A 16,134-nucleotide genomic window follows, 5' to 3' on the forward strand; every position below is an offset into this window, starting at 1 on the left:
TTGCTCTTTTTTTTGTTACTATGGTCTCAGATCAAGGAAAGTTGTTTTTGCATTTTCACTACATTATCTAGCTACTGTTATATGATACAGATTTATATGAGTGACCCAACCAAACCCAGTAATGGTTAACACACATGCCACAGTTTTATAAAGAAAAAGCACTTGAAGTATTGTTGATGACAGCTTTCTCCCATAGCCATAGTGCTGTTCCCATAACAGCCAGGGACTCTCATTAGAGACCGTATGGAGATATATGGACCACCACTACATATTATCCTGACCTCTACTGAAGGCCCTGTTATTGACCTGGGACTGGCCTGGGAGGCCACACCTGCTAGGGCCCCTCTAAAGTGGGTTAAAGTTGAGCCAACAGAGGGCCCCTGATTGCTGTCCTTAGGGAGTCGAAAAGAACTAAGCCTAGTCTCCCTCATGTATTATGAGAAACACTAATACTATTTTAATGTTTACCATAGGGGACAGAACCCCAGGTTTTACCATCAGGATTAGTACTTAGTACTATTCTGATTGGAATTCATGAGTAGGCCTAATTGTCGATGGTGGAGTCAAATGAGGGTAATGAGAGTAGCAACACGCATGCCACGCCCACCTGAGGATCTGTCTATTTCCTGTGTTTGAGGGGTGCAAAATCCACTTGTCACTTAAATCTTTTATTTAACACACCATCTCAACACTTACATCACAAGAAAGAGAAGAAAGATCACTTTATTTTGATGGGTGTACATTTTATGTGGAATTGAAAATAGTAAATAATTTAATACAATTGAAATGTTTACAAATTAGAGGCGCCGAAATTAAAGAAAATTCCAAAAATGAACACTCAGATTCTATTGATATTATCTCTGATTTTGCAAACAATGTAAAGTATTTTTAGATCAATTTAATCTAGAGCCAAGCATGTACAGTTGAAGTCGGAAGTTTACATACACTTAGGTTGGAGTCATTAAAACTCGTTTTTCAACCACTCCACAAATTTCTTGTTAAACTATTGTTTTGGCAAGTCGGTTAGGACATCTACTTTGTGCATGACACAAGTACTTTTTCCAACAATTGTTTACAGACCGATTATTTCACTTATAATTCACTGTATCACAATTCCAGTGGGTCAGAAGTTTACATACACTAAGTTGACTGTGCAAATCAAGCCTAGAACAACAGCAAAGAACCTTGTGAAGATGCTGGAGAAAACCGGTACAAAAGTATCTATATACACAGTAAAACAAGTCCTATATCGACATAACCTGAAAGGCCACTCAGCAAGGAAGAAGCCACTGCTCCAAAACCGCCATAAAAAAAGCCAGACTATGGTTTGCAACTGCACATGGGGACAAAGATTGTACTTTTTGGAGAAATGTCCTCTGGTCTGATGAAACAAAAATATAACTCTTTGGCCATAATGACCATCGTTATGTTTGGAGGAAAGGGGGATGCTTGCAAGCCGAAGAAACACCATCCCAACCGTGAAGCACGGGGTGGCAGCATCATGTTCTGGGTGGTGCTTTGCTGCAGGAGGGACTGGTGCACTTCACAAAATAGACAACATCTTGAGTAAGGAAAATTATGTGGATCTATTGAAGCAACATCTCAAGACATCAGTCAGGAAGTTAAATCTTGGTCGCAAATGGGTCTTCCAAATGGACAATGACCCCAAGCATACTTCCAAAATTCTAGCAAAATGGCTTAAGGACAAAGAGTCAAGGTATTGGAGTGGCCATCACAAAGCCCTGACCTCAATCCCATAGAAGATTTGTGGGCAGAACTGAAAAGGCGTGTGCGAGCAAGAAGGCCTACAAACCTGACCCAGTTACACCAGCTCTGTCAGGAGGAATGGGCCAAAATTCACCCAATTTATTATGGGAAGCTTGTGGAAGGCTACCCGAAATGTTTCACCCAAGTTTAAACCGTTTAAAGGCAATGCTACCAAATACTAATTGAGCGTATGTAAACTTCTGACCCACTGGGAATGTGATGAAAGAAATTAAAGCTGAAATAAATAATTCTCTCTAATATTATTCTGACATTTCACATTCTTAAAATAAAGTGGTGATCCTAACTGACCTAATACAGAGAATGTTTACTAGGATTAAATGTCAGGAATTGTGAAAAACTGAGTTTAAATGTATTTGGCTAAGGTGTATGTTAACTTCCGACTTCAACTGTAGATTTTTAATCGGAAGGTGTCCTCCAATTGACACACATGTTGAATTATGCAAGAGAATATGACAACAGTAATTCATGGGGCAGTCTAGACAGCACAGGTAGGGTAGACAGTAGAGGTCGACCGATTATGATTTTTCAACGCCAATACCCATTATTGGAGGCCCCCAAAAAAGCCGATACCGATTAATCTGCCGATTTATTTGTAATAATGACAATTACAACAATACTGAATGAACACTTATTTTAACTTAATATAATACATCAATAAAATATATTTAGCCTCAAGTAAATAATGAAACATGTTCAATTTGGTTTAAATAATGAAAAAACAAAGTGTTGGAGAAGAAAGTAAAAGTGCAATATGTGCTATGTAAGAAAGCTAACGTTTCAGTTCCTTGCTCAGAACATGAGAACATATGAAAGCTGGTGGTTCCTTTTAACATGAGTCTTCAATTTTCCCAGGTAAGAAGTTTTAGGTTGTAGTTATTATAGGAATTATAGGACTATTTCCCTCTATACCATTTGTATTTCATTAACCTTTGACTATTGGATGTTCTTATATTGCCAGTGTAACAGTATAGCTTCCGTCCCTCTCCTCGCTCCTCCCTCTGTTCGAACCATCAACACAACAACAACAGCCACCATCGAAGCAGCGTTACCCATGCAGAGCAAGGGGAACAACTACTAGAAGGCTCAGAGTGAGTGACGTTTGAAACGCTATTAGCGTGCGCTAACTAGCTAGCCATTTCACTCCGGTTACACCAGCCTCATCTCGGGAGTTAATAGGCTTGATGTCATGAGACACAACGAAGAGCTGCTGGCAAAATGCACGAAAGTGCTGTTTGAATGAATGTTTACGCGCCTGCTTCCGCCTACCACCGCTCACTCAGACACTTAGATACTTGTATGCTTGTATGCTCAGTCAGATTATATGCAACGCAACCATGTGTTGTTAACTAGTGATTATGATTGTTTTTTATAAGATAAGTTTAATGCTAGCTAGCAACTTACCTTGGCTTACTGCATTCGCCTAACAGTCTCCTTGTGGAGGGCAACTAGAGAGAGGCAGGTCGTTATTGCTATTAATACTATTTAACTGTACGGTTGGATCCCCCGAGCTGACAAGGTACAAGGCAGTTAACCCTCCGTTCCTAGGCCGTCATAATAAATAAGAATGTGTTCTTAACTTACTTGCCTAGTTAAATAAAGGTATAAAAAAAATACAATTAAAATTAAATCGGCAAATCGGTGCCCCAAAATACCGATTTCCGATTATGAAAACTTGAAATCGGCCCTAATTAATCGGTCGACCTCTAGTAGACAGAGCGGGTGTTTGGTCGTTGCAGCCCTGTTCCACCCATTTATGTTAATTCATTAATATTCTGTATGCAGATACACCTGCTGTATTTATGTAAATGAGGCACATTTCATTTTCTTTATTTTAACATAATCTTTTTTTTAAATACAGCCTACAATAAGAAAATGTATGAGTACATAAAAAAATTAAATTAGACAATAAATACATGCCTGAATTCACACACAAATCCCTGTACTCCATTCATAATTTGTCCGTGCCAGTAAACATTTTGTGCTATAATTTTGTCAATATCTGATGGATTATAAAAATACATTTTAAAAAGTTGAGTATCTTCATCCATTGTCCAGCTGTTGCATTTATTAGAATCGTTTTTATAACCTTTCAACAATTTCCGTTGCTAATGAGATGGTTGAGTCTCTATAACCTTATGACGTGAAGATAACCCTCCTGATGAACCACATTACAGGTTTCCTGTAGTGAGTCTGCTCCCCATCCCTGGTGGATGTCTAGGCACACCACTTGTCAGGTGATTCTAATAACCGCTTGAACTGTTGTGACTGCTGTGCGGACAAACGGTGTGTCAAATGATCTCATGGTGAAAAGGAGCACTCCATTATGAAGGCCGGCCCGACGGCTCTGGTAAGGAAGGTCGCCAGCAATTAACCTCAGAACTGGAAGAGACCCCCGCCAAGGCATTCTCAGATTTGAGGACGATTGGCTGTGACAAAATCAGCGTAAACAGTAAGACATGGCATACGCCGGGATGTTTACATCGCTGCGGCAGAGCCTGAGTTGAAAACAAACAGCGCCTCACAAAGTGATGGGTAGCATGTAAACCAGTGGGTTGGGATGCTTTATTCAGCTTAAGTGCATTTTGTTGGGCCCGGTTGGATTGAAGTAGCTGAGCTGTACACAGACACTACATTCCTCTGGCTCTTAGGCCCTACTGTGGTGGATGAGACTGGGAGCTGTCTTTCACTCTTCTAGTCGTGGTTAGAGGTCCATTCACACATCCTGCAACACATCATGCCCAGCCCGCAGGCGGTATCAAAACACTAAGACAGTTTCCTGTGTTGTACCAGTGCTCAATACAGGAGTCTGTGAAGTGGCTAAATGCAGGTGTCTGAATGACAGGGAGGGGACAGACTCAAAGGTCTGTGTGAGGAGCTGTGCTGGATCTGTTTGTCAGGCCCCCAGCTAGCATCACGTCATGTGAAATAACCCTCCCCCTATGGGTGCGGCCAGACGAAAATGTGAAATGACAGGCTGACCTAGAGTCAGAATTTTGGACACACCTACTCATTCTAGGGTTTTTCTTTATTTGTTCTATTTTATATATTGTAGAATGATAGTGAAGACATCAAAACTATGAAATTACAAATAACCAAAAAAGTGTTAAACAAATCAAAATATAGTTGAGATTCTTCAAAGTAGCCACCCTTTGCCTTGATGACAGATTTTCACACTCTTGGCATTCTCTCAACCAGCTTCATGAGGTAGTCACTTGGAATGCATTTCAATTAACAGGTGTGCCTTGTTAATTTGTGGAATTTCTTTCATTCTTAATGCGTTTGAGCCAATCAGTTGTGTTGTGACACGGTAGGGGTGGTATACAGAAGATAGCCCTATTTGGTAAAATACCAAGTCCATATTATGGCAAGAACAGCTCAAATAAGCAAAGAGAAACAACAGTCCATCATTACTTTAAGACATGTCAGTCAGCGTTATGATGACAGGGAGGGGACAGACAGAGGACCATGATGAAACTGGTTCTCATGAGGACCGCCACAGGAAAGGAAGACCCAGAGTTTCCTCTGCTGCTGAGGATAAGTTTGTTCTAGTTACCAGCCTCAGAAATGGCAGCCCAAGTAAATGCTTCAGAGTTCAAAAAACTAGACACATCTCAACATCAACTGTTCAGAAGAGACTGTGTGAATCAGGCCTTCATGGTTGAATTGCTGCAAAGAAACCATTACTAAAGGACATCAATAATAAGAAGCGACTTGCTTGGGACAAGAACCAAGAGCAATGGACATTTGACCGGTGGAAATCTGTCCTTTGGCGTGATGAGTCCAAATTTTTAGATTTTTGGTTCCAACCGATGTGCCTTTGTGAGACGCAGATTAGGTGAACAGATGATTTCCGCATGTGTGGTTCCCACCGTGAAGCATAAAGGAGGATGTGTGGGGGTGCTTTACTGGTGGCACTGTCAGTGATTTATTTAGAATTCAAGGCACACATAACCAGCATGGCTACCACAGCATTCTGCAGCGATTTGCCATCCCATCTGGTTTGCGCTTAGTGGGACTATCATTTGTTTTTCAACAGGACAATGATCCAAAACACACCTCCAGGCTGTGTAAGGACTATTCGCCAAGGAGAGTGATGGAGTGCTGCATCAGATGACCTGTCCTCCACAATCACCCAACCTCAACCCAACTGAGATGATTTGGGATGAGTTGTTCAGCAGAGTGAAGGAAAAGCAGCCAACAAGTGCATATTTGGAAACTCTTTCAAAACAGTTGGAAAAGCATTCCTCATGAAGCTGGTTGAGAGAATGCCAAGAGTGTGCAAAGCTGTCATCGAGGCAAAGGGTGGCTACTTTGAAGAATCTCAAATTTAAAATCTATTTTGATTTGTTTAACACTTTTTTGGTTACTACATGAGTCTATATGTGTTGCTTCATATGTTTGATGTCTTCACTATTATTCTACAATGTAGAAAATAGTACAAATAAAGAAAAACTCTTGAATGAGTAGGTGTGTCCAAACTTTTGACTGGTACTGTATGTTGTACTCATATGAGCTATTTGTATGACTTAGAAATGTGCTAATTAGTTGTTGAGCTGGAAATGTTCATGTTTACGATAATATTTATTTACATTTTTATTCAGTCAACCCTCTCATTTAATCCAAAATTAAACATGCCATGTGATTTGAGTATCATAGGAGAACAAAATCTGAGTTTATTTCTCGCCTTGTCAGTTTCCTAAACAACTGGTCTATTTAACAAGCCAGACCCTCCCTCGCTCCCTCTGAGCAGTTTGTTTCTCTCTGTGTTCAAGCCTGTGTTGTTGCTTTTAATTGAAAGCGACATCCCGCTTCATGTCAGACAAAGCTGCCTCACATTTCTCTCTTTCACACTCACAGCTTCCCTGTTATGCTTTCCCAACTCTCTTTATGTGGCCAGAACATCCAATGTTTTTCTATTTGTCCCTCAGTAGAGGGTGAAAAGAAGGAGGAGGGGGAAGGGGCAGTTGTTTGCTTTGACAGCAGTGAAGAGCCAGGATGTAATCCTTCCCCCTCCAAGTCCAGAGCCAAGAGCCGTCCACGCGCACACACACACACACACACACACACACACACACACACACACATACACACACACATACACACACACACAGGCACACACATATGATTCAGTGCTCTGAGGAATAACTTCATGTAAATGAACAGCAGGGAAACCAGTCCATGGCAAGCACGCGCCTCCTCAACAGACAGCCTGAGTCCTACACACCTCAGTCCAGACTCCAGAGACAGCAAAGCACATTGCAACTAGCCTACCACACATGGTCTTAAGGACGTGGCACAGATGACATTTATATGGTTTAGGTAGACGCCATGACACAGAGGCAGGCCGTATCAGGGCTGGTGCCAACCAGACACTTGTTGGTCCGACAAAACACTTGTTGGTCAAGTGTTGTGTGTAGTGCCCATTGGCAGAGAGTTGGCACAGACCTGTGTGAGCATGATGGAACTTGTAGAGAGAAGTGCTGCTGGAATGGCTTCTCCCTATCTTGTATCTTTCCTGGAGGCTTCAGCAGTAAGACACATACTTTTGTCCAGGTTCCAGGAGAGTCATCTCTCAGTCCTCTGAGCATTCACACACTCAGGATCCTCTCCTCTTTATCCCCCTAACAATTACCCCAACAATAGTGTGCGCGGGACAATCCAGTGATGTCACCCCTCACTCTGTCTTTGCCCCTATCCCATTTCTGTGCTGCACACTTGGCAGGGTTTCAAACACAGCCTGGGGGGAAATGATAGCGGTCTCACGTACATGCATTCATGCTCACACACACAATAGCATGTCAGAAAGCTCACATCACGCGCACCTCTGAGCCGAGTCCCATTCAGTCACTAACAAAGAGTGAGGATTAAAAATGTGTTTTGCTGAGCCTTGTAGCTTGGCCATGAGTTTGTTGTCCTTGACTCAGTAATATGGCTGATCAAAATAAGTTTACCTACGCTCGAAACATAACATTTACTCTATGCTTATTTCTCATCAGTATCTTTAAGCTGTTGTTGTTTTACTTCATTTTCCTCTTCGGGGGGAGAGAGAACATTCAAGGCCCCCTGCCAAACGTAGCTGGATTCTTTCTGGGTTTTAAAACAGGAAATATTGATCTTGGCCGACCATTTCAAAACCGATTCCTTTTGGTCTGCCTTGTGGACAGCGCTACACCGTCATTTGGTCACACCCAAAGTTTTACTTAAAACCATGAATGGATCCCAGTGTTGTTGTAGTATCACCAACAGGGGTTTGGAGCTACATACTGTACGCCCCTCTCCCTGCCTTGTTCAATCTGTGCTGCTTTTGGTCAAACACAAAACCTACCACAGAGATTGTGAGGTCTGTGCAGATACCATAGATAACTCTGGTTCCATGGGTCCCCCAGAGGGGAGAGTATACCGAGCCAAAGATACACATGGGCATGAGCATTCGTGAATATGTACTGTATACGTGCTGACACACACATGCATACCCACACACTCTCTCACACACACGCATAGATACGCCCTAACACACACACACGCACTCTCTCACACACACACGCACACCCTGCTGTACTGTGTGCTCTGGCAGTGGCAGCAGGGACCCATGTGTTAATGCTTATGCCACTCCTCATGCCATTAGTCAAGCTTTACTAGAACCACCATACAGCATTACAGTCCTGACAGAATATTACAGCCCAGGCCACAAAAAACAGACTTCAATGAATGTGTTGACATGACTACTGATCCCAGAAAACCATTATTTTCCTCTAACTATAAACACAAACTGGGAAATGTGACCTTTGGCCCCCGGGGCTCCAACATTTACTTCTCTGTAATTCCTCTGATATCGTTGTACTTCTCCCCAGCGTTATCATATATATATATATATATATATATATATATATGGTCTATGGTGTGTATATAGTCTATGGTGTATGGTTGGTTTGCAGTGGTATGTAATGGGTGAGTGTTGGACTGGTGGGAGCAATACACTGGTACTGTGTCTGGCCTAATTAGAATCACATGTGCTTCATCAATCACTGTAGTGTAAGGCGTGGAGCGAGGGATAGCCAGGGAGGGAGAGCGGGATGGATCCAGGTTATGGCGGTGTGTAGAGAAGAATGGGGGTCGCAGTATAATGTAAAGAAAACAGATGTAGACTGACCGGTGAGTGTCTGTGACACAGGGCCTAGTGAGTTATATGACTGACATGGAGCATGTTGCTGCTCTGCTGTTGGGGAGAGATACGAGACTGTTTATTTAACCTGAGGACAGCAGGGGTGGCTAGGACTACTCTCCCTCCCTGACTGCCTTGGTGTGGTGCTGTCTTGTGTCATATACTGTATATAGTGATGTCATTACACCTGCAAATTGAACAACCTGTCCACTCTGACTTTGACTCACGTCCCTGTCAGTCGTAAGTTGACGGTGATTTTATGACGGATGAATAGAGGACTGGCGAGAGGGAGGTTAGAGGACTGGCGAGAGGGAGGTTAGAGGACTGGCGAGAGGGAGGTTAGAGGACTGGCGAGAGGGAGGTTAGAGGACTGGCGAGAGGGAGGTTAGAGGACTGGAGAGCGGGAGGTTAGAGGACTGGAGAGAGGGAGGTTAGAGGACTGGAGAGAGGGAGGTTAGAGGACTGACGAGAGGGAGGTTAGAGGACTGACGAGAGGGAGGTTAGAGGACTGACGAGAGGGAGGTTAGAGGACTGACGAGAGGGAGGTTAGAGGACTGACGAGAGGGAGGTTAGAGGACTGACGAGAGAGAGGTTAGAGGACTGACGAGAGAGAGGTTAGAGGACTGACGAGAGAGAGGTTAGAGGACTGGAGAGCGGGAGGTTAGAGGACTGGAGAGAGGGAGGTTAGAGGACTGGAGAGAGGGAGAGGTTGCTCTCTGTGGTTTTACCCCATCTCTTCCAGATGTTCGTCATTCTGCCTTCTCACCGCCCACGTTTCATCTGCCTCTCCACACACCTTTCCACATTAGCACAGACGTCTGTTAGCATGGAAGGATGATAACCATTATGTAAAGAATAGTCCAAAGGGAGAAGTTAGAATGCTTCAGAAATGCCTCAGTCTCCCTGTAGGGTTGTAATTCTCTGCCTTGTCCAGAGACATCAAAAACTAGAGAAACATGGGAATGGATAAATAAAAGCGATATGCTTGGTTATGGTACGGTTCAGTATGATATGGTTCAGTATGATATGGTTCAGTATGATATGGTTCAGTATGATATGCTTGGTTATGGTATGGTTCAGTATGATATGGTTCAGTATGATATGCTTGATTATGGTATGGTTCAGTATGATATGGTTCAGTATGATATGCTTGGTTATGGTATGGTTCAGTATGATATGGTTCAGTATGATATGCTTGGTTATGGTATGGTTCAGTATTATATGGTAAAGAATGCTCTGTTCGCTGCTAAGGTATGCTTTGTTTTTCCTTCCCAGCTGAGATACCAACATGGCCTGTCCACTCCAGACCTCCGTCAGACCCTGCCCAACCTCAAGAACTTCCTGGAGCACGGCCTTCTAGTCCGATGGTAAGTACTTGTATAAGTGCACTCTCATTCTCTCACTGTCTTACTAGGCCACCCCACATAGCACTCTTGCTCTCACTATCTCTTACTTTACATATTTTTTCACTTCAGATGGTTTCAGTTGAAAATATTGGTGAACACAGCAGTGTATGTTTCTTAGGGGTTCTTCAAAACCAGCCTAAGGAGTTCAGAGTTAAACTCCACATGCGTTTTGAACTTACTGTGCTTGTGTGCAGCTATTTCATGGGGTCTGAAGGACGTCAGACATTCATTCAGATCTGCCGAGCCTCAGGCCACAGACATTGAATGACGCCACCATAGAACCTGAGAATCAGTCCATAGTAGAGACTTTCTCAGACTACAGCCGCCAGTTCAACCATCACAGAACATTGACTTGAATGGGAATACCTGTTCTAGTAATTCTAATTCTATGACTCCAACCATCCAGCACACAGCCCTATAAAAGGGGAAATGATCTTCTTTGATCTGCTCTGCTCTCCCAGGGTCAGCAAAAGGGGAAAATGTGTTTTACAACCTTAATTGAATAACCTTTTGTTTTGAAAGGAAAGAGGCCATTTTAAAGCAAAGCAATTGAATCCTCCATATCCTCCTAATGGGAAGTGGAAGCCCTTAATAACCCTTTACACTCATGGGAATTGTCCTATATGGATAGGGCTAAATTGAACTGTTTGTAACAGAAGAAATATGAAAAGCAGATGCATAACCATGGTAGCAATTGAAAGGGAACAGTTTGGAGATGATGGGAAAGTTATTCATCCAAAGGTGAGAACACAACAGTTCACCTGACACAAGACTGAATCCAAACATGACACTGTTGATTTAATGTGCATTTTACATTTACTGAACTTTTTGCTACATTTGTTGATAATGAAATCTGACAATACTCTGGATACATTCAGTAGCATGATAAGAATATTCCTGGGAAAATGTGGGTAGGTGAAACATAAGACAAACATTTCTTACAAGGGTTTGAGTGAGAGGACTAACTGGTGTCTCCAAGTGGCCACACACCTCTACAAAGTGTCTTCTACTATAAGGGGCTTTTTTATGCTCTCCTAGTTGTGCCGTTGAGGAGCTAGAGCAAGCACACACAACCCTGCACCCTCGCCATCACACAATTGGGGTTTCTATTTTAACAAACCTAACGCAATGGTAAATCTAAGGGCTCTATTTTAACAAACCTAACACAATGGTAAATCTAAGGGCTCTATTTTAACAAACCTAACACAATGGTAAATCTAAGGGCTCTATTTTAACAAACCTAACACAATGGTAAATCTAAGGGCTCTATTTTAACAAACCTAACACAATGGTAAATCTAAGCGCAGGCGGTAGCGCTATAGGTTCAGGCATGTGTCAGAAATATTTGAACTATTTTCACTATCACAATTATCAGTGCACTTGCTGGCGTTGGTGCAAAAGGGCTGGGTTTTGATGAAACAAATAGTTGTGGATATAGCGAGGCTTGGCCCCTCACTGGTCAATCAGAATGTAGGTCTATCTTTGCTAAATACGTTAACTTGAATCCATGTGCAGTCCACGTTTGTTCGAAGTCAATTTCATGGCTTCAATACTTATATTGGGCCTAGGCCTACATGAAATTCCAAATCAAATCAAATTGTATTGGACACATAGACATATTTAGCAGATGTTATTGTGGGTGTAGTGAAATGCTTGTGTTTCTAGCTCCAACAGTGCAGTAGAATCTAACAATACACACATCTAAAAGTAAAAGAATGGAATTAAGAAATATATAAATATTAGATTGAGCAATGTCGGAGTGGCTTTGACTAAACTACAGTAGGATAGAATACAGTATAACACATGAGATGAGTAAAGCAGTATGTAAACATTATTTAAACATTATTAAAGTCACTAGCATTCCATTATTAAAGTGGCCAGTGATTCCAAGTCTATGTATATTGGGCAGCAGCCTCTAAGGTGCAGGGCTACGTAACCGGGTGGAAGCCGGCCAGTGATGGGTATTTAACAGTCTGATGGCCTTGAGATGTTGTTTTTCAGTCTCTCTGCTCAGCTTCGATGTACCTGAAATTGCAAACTAACATGCTTTAATAACAGCCGAAAATAGAGCCCTTACTTTTCGATCAATCAAATGTATTTATAAAGCCCTTTTTACATCAGCAGATGTCACAAAGTGTTATACAGAAACCCAGCCTAAAACCCCAAACAGCAAGCAATGCAGATGTAGAAGCACGGTGGCTAGGAAAAACTCCCTATAGAGGCATGAACCTATGAAGAATCCTAGAGAGGAACAAGGCTCTGAGGGGTGGCCAGTCCTCATCTGGCTGTGCCGGGTGGAGATTATAACAGAACATGGCCAAGATGTTCAAACGTTCATAGATGACCAGCAGGGTCAAATAATAATAATAATCACAGTGGTTGTAGAGGGTGCAACAGGTCAGCACCTCACGAGTAAATGTCAGTTGGCTTTTCATAGCCGATCATTCAGAGTCAGCAGGTGCGGTAGAGAGAGAGAGACGAAACAGCACGTCCGGTGAACAGGTAAGGGTTCCATAGCCACAGGCAGGACAGTGGACTGGGGACAGCAAGGAGTCATCAGGCCAGGTAGTCCTGAGGCATGGTCCGTGGTCAGGTAGGGAGGTAGAGAGGGAGGGAGGGGAGGGAGTGAGACCCTAGCCCCCCTGTCCGGCGGCTGAGACAGGAGGTCGGGAGCCACTGTGTCCCCGTCCGACGATACCCCCCCGGACAGGGCCAACCAGGCAGGATATAACCCAACCCACTTTGCCAAAGCACAGGCCCCACACCACTAGAGGGATATCTAACAACTTACTCCCCTGAGTATAGCCCACAAAGATCTCCCCCACAGCACGAACCCGAGGGGGGCGCCAACCCGGACAGGAAGTTTACGTCTGTGACGCACCCCTCCTAGGGACGGCATGGAAGAGCACCAGTAAGCCAGTGACTCAGCCCCTGTAATAGGGTTAGAGGCATAGAATCCAAGTGGAGAGAGGGGAACCGGCAGGCAGAGACAGCAAGGGCGGTTTGTCGCTCCAGTGCCTTTCTGTTCACCTTCACACCCCTGGGTCAGACTTCACTCAATCATATGACCTACTGTAGAGATGTTGTTGTTTCCCCAATTAAAACGGTCTGTTATAAATCGTAATCTGGGTCAGGTGGGCATCATTTGAAAGTTATAAAATACAATATTACAGTGTTAGGCTTTCCCAATGCAGTTCAGGGAAACAGATCATAATTTTGGTGCGCATAGAAAGGAGTCATGATTGCATTCAGGTGCTTGTGCCGGGACTAATTTTCTTCACAATAAACAAACAAAGGCGCATCAAACAGAGTGATCATAAACATTGACAGTGTATATTACATGAGTTTTATGATTTGGGATGTGAAGTGCACATTTTGTATGACATCAAAGTTGTATTTATTATAATCCTCAAGGTCTTGTCTTTCAAAATACATTGTCCTCTTAATCGAAACCCATTCAGAGCTGCGAAGCGCAGACCCTGAGCTCTGACCGGCTGTCTGTCAAAACCCATTCAGAGCTGCGAAGCGCAGACCCTGAGCTCTGACCGGCTGTCAGTCAAAACCCATTCAGAGCTGCGAAGCGCAGACCCCGAGCTCTGACCGGCTGTCTGTCAAAACCCATTCAGAGCTGTGAAGCGCAGACCCTGAGCTCTGACCGGCTGTCTGTCAAAACCCATTCAGAGCTGTGAAGCGCAGACCCTGAGCTCTGACATCATGTACATCATTTTACTGTTTACCCTAAACAAATGTAGGCGTTTATCGGTGCCCAAATCTGCCATTTTCAACCAGTATACTGGTACGAGTGTAAAGGGTTAAAATAGAGGAAGATATATGAAAATGGCTGACCCGGCGGTGTGTCGTGAGGCTTGGGAGTGGAGGTGGGGATTCCATGACTCCTTTCCTCTGGGTTCTGGGGCCCCACTCCACTGCCAGACAATGAGGCCGCAAATCAAATCAGATTTTATTTGTAACATGCACCGACACAGGTGTTACCTTACCATGAAATGTTAACTTACAAGCCCTTAACCAGCAATGCCGTTGTAGAAGTAGAGTTAATAAAATATTTACTAAAGTTGTTTTGTTTTTTTTATCAATCAAAAAGTAACACAATAATTGTACACAGGGGAACTAGGGTTCCACTGTGTTGACTCAGGTGTCCCTTTCTGAGGACCGTAAAAGTTCTGTTTCTGTCTCCGGAGCTGGCCATGTAGACACACACACAGGCGCACATACACACAGGCGCTTATGCAACATGCACCCATGTGCACACATACACTACATCACCAAAAGTATGTGGACACCTGCTCGTCGAACATCTCATTCCAAAATCATGGACGTTAATATGGAGTTGGTCCCCCCTTTGCTGCTGTAACAGCCTCCCCTCTTCTGGGAAGGTTTTCCACTAGATGTTGGAACATTGCTGCGGGTACTTGCTTCCATTTACTCACAAGCATTAGTGAGGTCGGGTGATTAGGCCTGGCTCGCAGTCGGCGTTCCAATTCATCCCAAAGGTGTTCGATGGGGTTGAGGTCAGAGCTCTGCAGGCTGGTCAAGTTCTTCCACACCGATCTTGACAAACCATTTCTGTATGGACCTTCCATTATGTGTGGGCCTTCCCCAAACTGTTGCCACAAAGTTGGAAGCATAGAAGCAGCCCCAGAACATTATTCATCCTCCACCAAACTTTACAATTGGCACTATGCATTGGGGCAGGTAGCATTCCCCTGGCATCTGCCAAACCCAGATTAGTCCGTCGGACTGCCAAATGGTGAAGCGTGCTTCATCTCTCTAGAGAACGCGTTTCCACTGCTCCAGAGTCCAATGGTGGCAGGCTTGACATTATGCATGGTAATCTTAGGCTTGTGTGCGTCTGCTCAACCATGGATATCCATTTCATGAAGCTCCTGACAACAAGTTATTGTGCTGACGTTTCTTCCAGAGGCAGATTGGAACTCGGTGGTAAGTGTTTACACTCTTCAGCGCTCGGCAGTCCTGTCCCGCTTGTGTGGCCTACCACTTCGCGGCTGAGCCGTTGTTTCTCCTAGACATTTCCACTTCACAATAACAGCACTTACAGTTGACCAGGGCAGCTCTAGCAGGGCAGAAATTTGACGAACTGACTTGTTGGAATGGTGGCATCCTGTGACGGTGCCACCTTGAAAGTCACTGAGCTCTTCAGTAAGGCCATTCTACTGCCAAAGTTTGTCTATGGAGAATGCATGGCTGTGTACTCGATTTTATATACCTGTCAGCAAGGGGTGTGACTGAAAAAGCCGCATCCACTAATTTGAAAGGTTATCCACCTACTTTTATATATGGTGTACATGGTTTTGTTTCCGTCTTGAGAGCCTGCCTTACCCATACACACACACACACACACACAGTGCTAGAACATTCGTCAGGGGGAGGTGGTTGGTTGCTCACACTAAGCTCAGACTGTCTGTGTGAGAACCTTTAGTCTTAGCAGGCCATAAGTTCGGTCCTCGTCACAGGACCCACATAGTTCTCCCCTCTAACCGACTCAGACAGTAGGTACTGGGGGACCGGAAGGTGGCCTGACTTTGGGACTCCACCCTGCAGTAGTGAAACACTGAAACAGGGAGGACATGCATTCAATTCTACTCTCCTTTTGCATGGGACTTATTTTATTGACCTTCTTCACAACCGTATCACTTCCAGTTCTCCCAGCCTTAAAAAGCCTCAATTTAGATACTATTTCCAGCGGAGGGGCCAAGCGAATGAAATATGGACGCATAAAAATGCTGTGTGGCAGCTGCA

General features: G+C 43.7%; 1 protein-coding gene across 2 annotated transcripts in view; it reads left to right on the top strand.

Annotated features, from left to right (window-relative positions):
- Positions 1 to 16,134, top strand: part of LOC139418271 (UV radiation resistance-associated gene protein-like) — a 133,844-nt gene that overhangs the window by 110,362 nt on the left and 7,348 nt on the right. For both annotated transcript variants that reach the window (XM_071167604.1, XM_071167605.1), the window contains one exon: positions 10,226 to 10,317. In XM_071167604.1, coding sequence (XP_071023705.1) covers positions 10,226 to 10,317 — 92 coding nt within the window. The remainder of the gene's footprint in view (positions 1 to 10,225; positions 10,318 to 16,134) is intronic.

The sequence above is a fragment of the Oncorhynchus clarkii genome, chromosome 10 (genome assembly GCF_045791955.1).
Source record: "Oncorhynchus clarkii lewisi isolate Uvic-CL-2024 chromosome 10, UVic_Ocla_1.0, whole genome shotgun sequence".
Classification (NCBI taxonomy): domain Eukaryota; kingdom Metazoa; phylum Chordata; class Actinopteri; order Salmoniformes; family Salmonidae; genus Oncorhynchus; species Oncorhynchus clarkii.